General features: G+C 32.4%; 1 protein-coding gene across 1 annotated transcript; it reads right to left on the bottom strand.

The window, feature by feature from the left end:
- Positions 1 to 500: 500 nt before the first annotated feature.
- Positions 501 to 3,825, bottom strand: LOC144563271 (uncharacterized). Its single transcript, XM_078312721.1, has 2 exons — positions 3,695 to 3,825; positions 501 to 2,074 (listed from the first exon to the last, which is right to left on the bottom strand). Exon 2 carries the CDS (start codon positions 2,015 to 2,017, stop codon positions 650 to 652), a length of 1,368 nt encoding a protein of 455 aa, XP_078168847.1. The 5' UTR covers positions 2,018 to 2,074; positions 3,695 to 3,825; the 3' UTR covers positions 501 to 649.
- Between the last annotated feature and the right edge of the window lie 8,382 nt (positions 3,826 to 12,207).

Raw genomic sequence — 12,207 nt, 5'->3', positions numbered from 1 at the left:
TGAACTTCTGTTTGAACTAGAGCTATACTGAGTTTTACTTAACAGTCAGAAACTACATTTTGTATTTGAAATATCAAAATACAGGTTGCAATAATTATATAATTGTCATGTTTTCATGTGTACTCCGTAAAAATACAAGACTACTTTCGGGCATATCCAATACCATTAAAAAGCTGGTAGAACTAAAATAGGACTTGTCCCCTTGTTATCATTTTTTTTTTTTCATTTTATTGATTGAAGAGAGGTCATAATAAATACCAATCTTAACATTTTTGATTGATTAAAGCATAGATTAATTTATTGACAATTGACTATATCAGAAATTGGAACTTTTGGAGAGACTCGTGATTCGGAAGGAATTGTATGTCCTCATAAAAAAAGTTCAATTTCAATAAAGAAAGATTCATTTATACATACTTGTGTAGTTGAATAAGTTGTTTGTTAGATGAAATATTATTGTACAACGAGAGAAAATATCACACATTGCGCACATAGACACATAAAAAATTACAAATGAATTACATTGAAAAAAAATTACAAAACTTACAGGATGCCACAACAAATAACAAAGTGAAAATTGAATAAAGATAAACCACCATTCCTCGCACAATTTAAATTATATACATAATATAATAATTGTTTGTAGTAATCATTGTTTGTAGTAGCTAAGCGTACCATATAAGGTTTGAATAAATGTAAGGACAAACAATGAGATGCCGGCGATGACGGAGATAATTATCCATGTATTGGAGCAGTAGCGTTTCTTCAGCTCTCCAATTACTCTATGGACACTTTTTTTATGATGTGCCATCACATTCTTCTCCAAAGTGACCAGCTTATCCGGCAAACAGAGATTACTGGGAATAAAAGTTTTGAGGTCTTGTACACAAAGCAAAACATCCTTGTCATCAAACGATGTGTTTTGGATGACGTCACTCTCTCGCAATACTTGGACATCTGCTTCTGTTTTCAACAAGCAAGCCATGCATGCGATATAGGTCGTGAAGGGGATTGCACAGTCTGTGTACTGAGCTTCAAATATTAAAAGACTTTCATAGAGTATCCTTTTGAATGGAGTATGATACCAGGGTGTTAATTGCATCACTGCAGATACTCTCTTGTTGTCAGAGTAAGACACATCAATGGTGGCACCCATATCTCTTTCGAAAACAGTTTGAGATAATTGCAACTTTGTTGCACTAGGTATATGGAAGGTGTTCATCCACCTAGATGTTGAATCCAACACATACTTCTCATCAGGTTGTCGCGACCAATGGAAGATGTGTACTAGATGTTTGAAGCCACTTTCAGGAACGGTACTACCGTCCACTTTAGACGGGTGCACAATTGGACGCCATTTTTGCATGAATAAGCACGCAAGTTTGTGTATTGGGATAACACGAAGTTTGCTCAAGTTGGAAAACTCTGTATATACAGCTTCAACAAAAACCCACGGTATCTGGTACTTCATGGTGAACAAGTAATTAAAAATTTCCAAACTATCTTCTCTTACATACTTTGGTGAACTATTAATGACAAACTTTAATGAACTATTTTGGTCATCCACTTTATCCATAATAACCTTTCTGCTCTCTTCCCCTGAATGGCAAAGCATCACAAATATTAAGAAGCAACTATTGACCATTAGGTGTTCTATAAAACGTTTGCTATTTTCAGCACGAAATTGGTTATTGACCCTATGATAGTAGCTCCAGGCTAGAGCTTCCTTCTTTTGAAAGTATTCAAGGTATGAACGTACGTTGAGATCATACCAGTGCGTCATACATGCAAAAATTTGCCACTTCTCGGTTTCAGGTAAGAAAGAGACCCCAAAATCATCCCAACATTGCCAATTACCAAATATTGATGGACGTTCTTCAAGGTTACTATCCATTGATGGTCTGGCTGCATGGGAGAAGCCCGGCGGAATGTGTCGAGCTCCTATCTCCACAACCCAGTCATCCATTTTTTTTGTTGTGGATATTTCCTCTGGTGATTGTATTGCATCATTACTCATTTTTGTTGATGTGGATATTACTGACCCTCTTCCCGATTAATCGACAAACAAGTTGTTCTGAAATAATGTGCAACGTGATTAAATTAATAATCAATACGTACATATGTTAATCGAAGAATCATGGTAAAACCATATCAAAAGTTGAGGTTGCTTTAGATAATTTGTTGTTTTCCTGTAAAAAACTGATCAATTTACACAAGTAAAACTAGGGTGTCAAATGGGTAAAACTACGGATCGGTGAGGACATTTTTATAATTAACCATATCAAATTTATCCACACAATTATCCTTATCCGTTAAGATCACAGATAATGAAAAAACTAATGGGTAATTAACAAATGAATAGATATAAAGCTTATACAATTTAGCTAAAAAAACTAACAAATAAGTATTTATATTAAATATAAAAATTAAACCTTAATCACTATACAGTCTTAAAATGATCTACACAAATCTACTGCAAACTAAACCTTAATTACTTATATATAGATAACGGCCTGATCAATAATTGATCTAAAGTAATAACCATGCAAAACAAATTAATTATCATTATCTGTTAAGATCACAGATCGATAATTAAAAAACTAATGGGTAATTAACAAATAAATAGATATAAAGCTTATATAATTTAGCTAAAAAATAACAAATAAGTATTTATATTAAATATAAAAATTATTATTATTTTAAAGTGCAATTTATTAATAAATAGAAATATATAATTTTTTTATTAAATAAAATGATATAAGGTGTTGTACAAACTAATTTTATCATAATTTACTATAAAAATATTATATAACATGTTGTAAAATCAACGTAATATAATAATAAAACTTAATAGTTATACATACAAATAAAAAAATATTATAAATAATTTTATTTGAACAAGTATTCTCAAATAAGTAAGAAATAACTCTTATACATGATCCTTATCTGATAAGATAACAAAACAGTTTCTTACTTGTATCCATACTTGTTAAATTTTCCAAAAAGAAAACTCTTTATTCGATCATACCCGCTTTATCAAATATGATATGATTCAGGTAAACTGATTTATAAAAATATTTCATTGACCTCCTACATAAAACAATAGACATTGAAAAGAAAACTCCTTAGATAATTTCCACTTAAGTAAAAAAGGTCAATATATATGAGATGACAGATGATATATATATTATTAATCAAACTATGAGGTATATAGCTTTCTTTTTTAGATGACTAAATGCAAGATTTAAGCCCTCGAGATAGTTAAAGATTGAACCGTAGCATTAAGCTTAGATATATAAAAATTGTTACAAATTAATGAGGCACTTTGCTTAATACTTAATTAAAATGAGAATTCATATCACCATACAGTCTTAAAATGATCTACACAAATCTACTGCTATGCCTACGGGATTCCTCAAAAAAAAAAAAATTACACAAATCTACTGCAAACTAAATCTTACTTATATATAGATCACGGCTTGATCAATATAATTGATCTAAAGTAATAACCATGCAAAACAAAAGCCACGTATCCTCTGGGATATAAAACTAATACCGACATAACTATTCATAACATCTAGTCAGCATATATACATACATACTGAACTTATTGTGAAAGCTTACCAATAGGACAAATAAAAATTAGTATGAAAAAAAAGGCTGAGAATTAGAGAGAAAATATAAAGAGATGTACCAAAGAGGAGAGGACGAAGTCTTCGTGTCAATGGCTCTTTCTCCAATTGATGAGGAGGCGAATTAGAAAACTGAGGAGATTTATAGAGGTTAATGGGCAAAGTGGACAAGAGAATACTATACAGATCCTCTGCTACGCATTCAAAGTCTCTCTGTGTAGCGAGCTATGTAGATTGGACATAATAGGTCCCATAAATTTTCTTTTGTTATTCTTTACTTGCCTTTAAATTTATCCTCTCTCTGAGGTTCAATATTGAAAAAAGTTTGAGTTGAACAAGATGATTTGAGTAAAGCAATTGTAATATTCCGTGACGTTGATTATTTTTTATTTTATTTTTTTAGTTTTTGAATTTTGAGAATAAAATTTCTTTTTAAAGTGAGAGAGAATTTAACATTTCATCAATTAGTTATATTTTAATGTATTAAGAGTAATTATAATTTAAAGGCCAGATTTTTTTCTGAGGAGAATGTAATACTTCATTTATTAGTTATATTTTCGATATATAACAGTAACTACAATTTAGGTGTTTGAATTTTGATGACAAAATTCTTTTTTTAAGAAGGAAAGGATGTAATATCTCGAAAAATTAATTGAGTCTTTATTAATTAATTATGTTTACCAGACTCTTTCATAATATATGTTTTAATTTTTTATGACAATAATTTAAGTTTAATTCTTTTTTAAGTTTTAGAAAGGGAAATAGATCGATATGGAGGGTTAGGCATGTAATTTGAAACAAAAACAAAAATGAAGATAAGTTTGTCATTTGTTGGTTGGTCATTTAATTGCATTGAACCATCCCTAGACAACAACAAAGTAAATACTTTTCGCGAGAGAAAAAATGCATTTATGATGGTACTCCGTCACAAAAAGTACCGTCGCGAATAGAAAAAACACGTTTATGACGGTACTCCGTCGCGAAAAGTCATTTTTTACCCTCGCGAAAAGTGTCAGTCTTTTGTAGTAGATCTAATTGGCGTGATTGAAACCATGATCAGAAATTTACTTCCTTAAAAATTATAATTAATAATTTCCAAAAATAACTATTTGACAAATACTGCCCCCTCTCTTGTAATTAGCAATTTCCCACCAATCAAAGAAACCACTCCTATAATTAAAACTGCCCCATCTGTCTGTACTCCCTCTCTGTTCAAAAACCGCCCCTCTTAATCTCTCTCTAATTGTTCTTCGCAGAGACGAACCAAGAAAATTCCAAAAATCAAAATCTTACGCTGGCAAAAATTAGAATGAAGTTCCTTCTATGGTCTGAAAACTTATACCTTAAGATAATCTAAAATCATGATATATAATTTATAATTGTTGATTCGAATCAAGTATTGTTCTTAGATTGTATGAAATTATTAAAAGTATTCCCTTAAATTATAATCTGAAATTTTCAATAATTTGAGCACTAGCTAGCAGTACGCTTTAATCAAACAGGCGCATGGATTTCTTTGTTGCTTATTGAAAAGCAAGGGGCCGCTATCAACATCACAGGCCTGCTTTCTCACTACTTTGGTCAGCTTCATGGTGTCCTCTTCTGCTAAAAGCATAAATACATTATTTCATGAAAGGACTGCTATTTATTATGTGGTCATTAGGAAGTATTTAATTTTGATTTTTCTTTTCTAAGTCAATCTAAAAATCAGAATCAGCCAACTGGTAACTTCGAAGGATATTAATTTTTTTTTATGGGTAATAATAACAGAATTATGCTAGTAGTAAAAATTCTCTATTTGCAAATTTAGTTTATATTTTCTTTAAATATAACTGAATAGCTAGGTACTGTAAACTTTGTTGAAATAGATGATATGATTATTATGAAACTGATTTACATAATTTTTTGTATCACATTGGCAAATATAATATAGACAGAACTGATATTTTGGAGCCAGCTAATAAATCTAAACTAATCTGTGGATTGAGACCAGCTAATAATATGACGCAAAGCGGCCCCATTATAATAATAGAGATGTCACACCCCGCGGCCACGGGTCGTAACAGTCCCCCGCCGTAAGCATACAACGCCGTGTATGCTTACAAGGCAATTACACAGTTCAAACACAACAACAAGCAATAGAAACAAGTTTCTAATATAAAATTAGAGTACACAGTCTGGACAGTAAATAATACAACAAAAGTATCACATCCGGATACCAACCATGAGGCCTACCCTAAATCTATATAACAAAATATATCTAGGGTTATCAAGTGGTAAGCTACTAAGGCCTACTACTCTCGTGCCTCTCCGGAATCAGTCGCACCAGTACCTGTAAAGTAACCCAAAGGGTGGGGGTGAGAATATAATTCTCAGTGCGAATTTGCCACAGTTTAGACTATTGGAGTTGCAATCAGACTCCATATTCAAAAATGAAACCCAAACCCAAAACAGTTCAAACAGATATATATATTCATAAATAACATAATGCCAATGCACGACAACAATTAAACAGATGGATCACAGTTTACGGAATTTCCAAGATGAATTTCAAACACAACACATTTTTGGCTTAACTCAACTCATTAGGGCTTGTAGCAATTACAGATGTTCTTTCGAGCTGGACCCTTTATCAAACCCACACCTGTAGGGTTACTGACACCTACATATGGCTCACCGAGCTGGACCCTTTATCTGACACCCATCTGCAATCGCTTGGCTTAATAGTTATTAAGGTCTGGTTCAAGTCACATAAAGAAAATTCTCTTTAGATGTCGTTTCCAATATTCGCAATATACAATTGACCTTCCAAATGCATTAACACGTAGGAGAATGCCACCGAGCCACAGACGTTACACACTAGTCACCCACGATTCCAATTCACACATCATAACATAATCACCCTCCCTCGTCCCAACCGGTACTGGGAAACATTGAGGGCCGTATTTCATCACTACTGATAATTACTTTAGTTATAAATATTCTGAAACTATTCTTTTGAATTGTATGCAATTTCAATCATATAAGTTTATCAAGTTTAATTGGCTCGGCTAAAATCAGGCTCGACTCGACTCAACTTATTTACATCCCAGTAATCGGTCAATTAGTCATAGCTAATAGAACGCTTTTGTGCAATGTTATTTGAATCAGACTAGATCTTCACCCAGTCAAGTTTTTGAGTCAACAGTTCATTGGTTAAATTAGTGAATTAATCGGTTCGACCGTTGATTTTTAGATACTTGTATATTTATATTAAAAAATAAATATTTTTTTATTTAGTAAAAATCAAACATACATATGAAATAATAATTATAAATTTATATATTAGTTGAAAGTTTATCCTCCAAAATATATCATTCCACCATTTTATTTTTTATATTATATGTTTACTATATTATAAAGATATATGAATTTTGGGTTTTTTTAGTACCAAATTTAATAGAAATTTGAATAATAATAATTGTTTCAAGGTGTGTGTATGAATAATTGTGGTGTATAATATCCTTGATTGACTATTTTATAATATCTAAAACGTTTATAAGGGTCTTTTATAAAAAATATATGAGATAAAGAAGTACTAATTTTTGGTGACATATGACTAAAAGTCACACCCATGTACAAATTTGATAATTTTTTTACAGTGCATCGAATGACTTAATTTTTTTTTACGGTGTACATTTAAATATATTTGGTGAAAAATGAAATGATTTTCAAATTATAAGGAGCATAAAAAATAAGAAATATATTTTTTAATTTTTTTGCTTTATTTGGTTGATCCTAATATTATTTATAATAAAAAAATAATATAAAATAGTTATTTTTTGTTGAAATTAAAGTACTACAAGTCGAAAACCACATAAATTTCCCTGGAAATTTAATAAAGTGGTACTGCTTCACTAACTAAAGTTTTTGAAACTTTCATGAATCCAAGTTTATTTGATCAAAGGTTATAACATGAACTCAAAAGTTAATAAAACTAAAAAGGTAGAGCATGTATGATCCAATTCACAAAGGGTACATTTGGATGAATTAAGGAATAATTCAGAATAGCAGCTGTTATTAGGTTCGGAATAGCCGCTAACCCAACATTTCATAAAAAATAGTAGAATAACAGCTAACCCGAGCTATTACTTTGTTGAGAATAACATTTTTTTTTACTCAAATGTGTTGTGTTGAGAATAGCTCGTAAAAAATAACAGCTATTCCTGTGTCACCCAAACGTACCTTTCGGGTAAATTCAAGTACACACACTGCACACACACACCTTTTTCAATTTGAGTACTAGCAGAGAGAATTCACAATTTCACATTCTCACCGGTACTGTAATAGTGAATCTTTTACTATTAGTCGATCTGGACCGTTCTTTTTAACTTGGCACGATTGAAAGCCTAGCAATACTGCCTCCTATGCTAGCCCGAATCTCAAAGTGACGGAAAGTTAATCTCAAACGGTAAAATGAGGAGAATCTTACAGTACCTGAGAGGACACGTTTCCTTAACAGAGAGGGACCCGAGCATCAATAATTTGAGCACTAGCTAGCAGTACGCTTTAATCAAACAGGCGCATGGATTTCTTTGTTGCTTATTGAAAAGCAAGGGCCCGCTATCAACATCACAGGCCTGCTTTCTCGCTACTTTGGTCAGCTTCATGGTGTCCTCTTCTGCTAAAAGCATAAATACATTATTTCATGAAAGGACTGCTGTTTATTATGTGGTCATTAGAAAGTATTTAATTTTGATTTTTCTTTTCTAAGTCAATCTAAAAATCAGAATCAGCCAACTGGTAACTTCGAAGTTTAGTGTTAGTAAATATAATACAGACAGAACTGATATTTTGGAGCCAGCTACTAAATCTAAACTAATCTGTGGATTGAGACCAGCTAATAATATGACGCAAAGCAGTCCCATTATGACGCAAAATAGTAATAGAGAAGAGTAAAGTTTCCGATTAAGATTTTCCTTTATAATTTTTTATTTTGTACTACTTGACTATACTATTTCTTGGGGTTTTTTTTTTAATTAGAATGTTATTCATGTAATTAATAACATGTGATGTAATTGTAAATATGATTTATATTAATAAATGTAATGTTTTTGTTATGTGTTGTGTTTAACTTCATATTTTTTTAAATTTTAGTTTAGTGTTTTTCATATTTAGATCTATGATTTAATTTGAATTCATATTTAGGCCGGTTTCATTAGAATTTTTTTGAAAATAAAAAAACTGTGTAGGATAAGGGTTTTCATACACGGTTTTACTTAACCATGTATGATGTGTTTTGGTGAAAAAAAAAAAAGAATTATACTTAACAAAGAATCATGTAGGATAAGGGTTTTTATACAGGGTTTTACTAAAAACGGTGTATGATATGTTTTGGTGAAAAAAATCAGTGAAATTTTTAAAAAATATATACGGTTCTAGAACCGTGTACAATTTACAGACTCTATTATACATGATTTCCGTGGATACGATTGCAAAACTGTGTAAAACTTCATTTTTAACCATGTATACTCAATGTTTTTATTGTTAAATATGTACTAACAGGCCAGAATATTTTAGGCCTTAATTAATAGTTAATTAATTATGGATTAAGTCTTTTTGGGCTGCATTAAATATGGGCCCGAAATACTCTGTTTTCTAATATGATCTGATCAGATATGATTGGATATGAATATCTGAATGGGTGCGAATTAAAAGGATGCAACCAATAGATGTATTGTATTATAAATATAATGCATATGCTATTTTCGGGGTTGATCTCTTCAGATCTCTCTCTCTCTCTCTCTCTTCGGAACAGATTTCTCTCTCTCTGTCTGTTGCAATTTTCGGACAAAACCAAAAAAACCAAAAAATAGATATATTTTTTCGGACAAGAACAGAGAAGAGATTTCAGATAAGAAAAAAGACTGAAAATAGATGAATAGGGATTTTCGGATTTATTGGATGAAACCGAAAAGGAAAAACAAAAAGACAAGAAGGGGACTGCAAGTTGGCGCTAGCACTTCGACTTGCAGTTGTTCGTCAACTTGTTCGTGTGGATACTAATAAAGACATGGTTGCGGTTGTTGTTGCGTGAATCCGACACAAGGTGTACGAATCGAAGAAGATTACTGCTAGGGCTTGAAGTTTCCGCTGCGCGTCTAGTGGTAAACTCTATTTTAATATTGGAATTAGTTTTATACATGAATTCTGATTTTCGGATAGTGAACAAACTGATGAACTGAATAGAATTGTTGCACTATAACCTACCTGAAATCCCAACATTTATAATAGTGATACTGCCCAGTGTTGTAAGAAACGTCCATTTAGGCCGATTAATCGGCTGATTAGTCGTTGGCGGTAACCAAACCGTTACAGATTATTTTTCCAATTAATTGACTGATTATTTCCAATTATGACCATTTTTTCCCAACATGCAGTTATTTACAACACTGATACTACAATTATTTACAACACTGATATCAAATTTTTAGTCATCTACTCATGGAATTTCTCTAAATGAGGAACCATTGGATGGCTGGGTAACCCACCAGTTGATTTTTTATTTTTTTTTTCCGATTCAAAACCCGTAGATATTTTCATTGGATGAGTAAATTAAAGCTGTACACATATAACTACTTAGTACAATAAAGCAATTAGCCTATGCTAACCAATTGACCCACCAGTTGATTCCGAAATTTTTATTAATAGAAAAAATATTAATTAAATATCGAGATTAGAGGAAGTTTTTGATTTTTTTCAGAAATAGAGAAAACAAGATGAGGAATTACGGCCACGGGCCGTTACGGTTTATCACGGCCAGGTTTAGACCTTAATTATCTAACAACTGAACCGTTAATTATCTAATAACTGAACCGGACGGACAAAAAACGGAAAAAACCCTGTCCGTTATGGGGTAAAACGGCCTATGTCCATGATGCACCATAACGGCCAGAGAAAACAATTAAAAACCAGGCCGAAAACGCTAAAGGGAGGAAACAACGGGTGAAAGGGAGCGTTTTTTTTTTTAATGGGTGGGACCTGTCCGTGATGGCCCATCACGGCCTGGTTTTTAATTGTTTTCTCTGGCCGTTATGGCGCATCACGGACATAGGCCACATAGGCCGTTTTACCCCATAACGGACAGGGTTTTTCGGTTTTTTGTCCGTCCGGTTCAGTTATTAGATAATTAACGGTTTAGGTAGATAATTAAGGTCTAAATCTGGCCGTGATAAACCGTAATGGCCCGTGACCGTAATTCCTCATCCCGTTTTCTCTATTTCTGAAAAAAGTTCAAAACCTTCCTCTAATCTCGATATTTAATTAATATTTTTTCTATTAATAAAAATTTCGGCCAGTTGATTTGGGTTGTGAATATATTTATATGTTATATTAATTTACTCTTGTCTGTAAATGAATGCAGGAAAGGAGTTTGTCTGATCTATAATTGTAAAGAGAAATGATGAACAAAGAGAAAAAAAAAATGATTAAGGTCCTATACTATGAATCTGCTTTAATAATACACCGTTTGATTTTATTGAGAGGACCGTTCGCTTAAAATCCGAGTCAATACTGCTCACATCTGTAGCACAAGGAATCCTTCAATATTCGTGTGAATTTAAATCGGACGGCCGTGATCTGCACTCAAAATATGAGTTAGCACGAGGATACGAGCAAATCATTTTTTTTTTAATAATTCGGTAGAAAAGGAGAATTGAGCATCTATATTTCTAAACACCAATTAGCTCCAATGAGCTTCCAGCTGAGCGATTAAAGGAACCTGTGCGTTATAGGTATATGGACCAAATTGGTCCAAATTCTAATTGCACGGCTGAAAAAATTAACTGAAACGGTACGTTAATGCAGCGGTTGCGGATTCAAGTGATTAGATGGCATATCAAAATTGTTGAAAGTTTCTTCAAGTCATAGATAAGTAGACCTATTGTTGAAAATAAAGAAGAAACATAGAAGAATTGATCTCAGACACTCATCATAGATCAAGAGGTCAAGAATAAAGGAAATAGGAAATAAGCTTTTATAGAAATAAAATAAACGGTAACGTGTACCGTATAGACATAAATAGCAAAATAGTACAAACGGTAACTTAGATAGAATTTTAGTATAAATAGATGTAGGAACTGTTGTAATAAATATAAAATATATATTCCAGAAATATAATCTCCTCAGAAATCATAAAATCAACATGGTATCAGAGCTACAGGCTCGATTATGATAATATCCAATAATCCGACAAAGCTCCAAGCTTCCGATAATCCCTCAATCATACTCATAAGCAGAAATTCTCCACAAGCAGTGCACAAATGGATCAATGGGGGCAGCAATCTTACGAGGCTACCAACCCATCGAAACTCACTTCGCAATTGCTAAATGGTACGAATTATATATCATGGGCCAAATCAGTCTCTATTACCCTTAGTGGTAGGGACAAAATTGATTTCATCACAGGAGATAAGGCAAAACCAAAACCGTTAGACCCAAATAAACCAACTGAGGTCGAAAAACTAATAATCCGAAAATGGCAAAAAGAAGACCATACAGTTATGTCTCTGTTATACGGGTCCATGGAGCAACAAGT

Source organism: Carex rostrata, chromosome 12 (genome assembly GCF_964058835.1).
Source record: "Carex rostrata chromosome 12, lpCarRost1.2, whole genome shotgun sequence".
Taxonomy (NCBI): Eukaryota; Viridiplantae; Streptophyta; class Magnoliopsida; order Poales; family Cyperaceae; genus Carex; species Carex rostrata.
The sequence above is the reverse complement of the archived record's forward strand: the minus strand, read 5'-3'. Positions and strand labels throughout refer to the sequence as shown.

Coding starts and splice junctions, on each gene's coding strand:
- LOC144563271 (XM_078312721.1), bottom strand. CDS start 2,017: ATGAGTAATGATGCAATACAATCACCAGAGGAAATATCCACAACAAAA.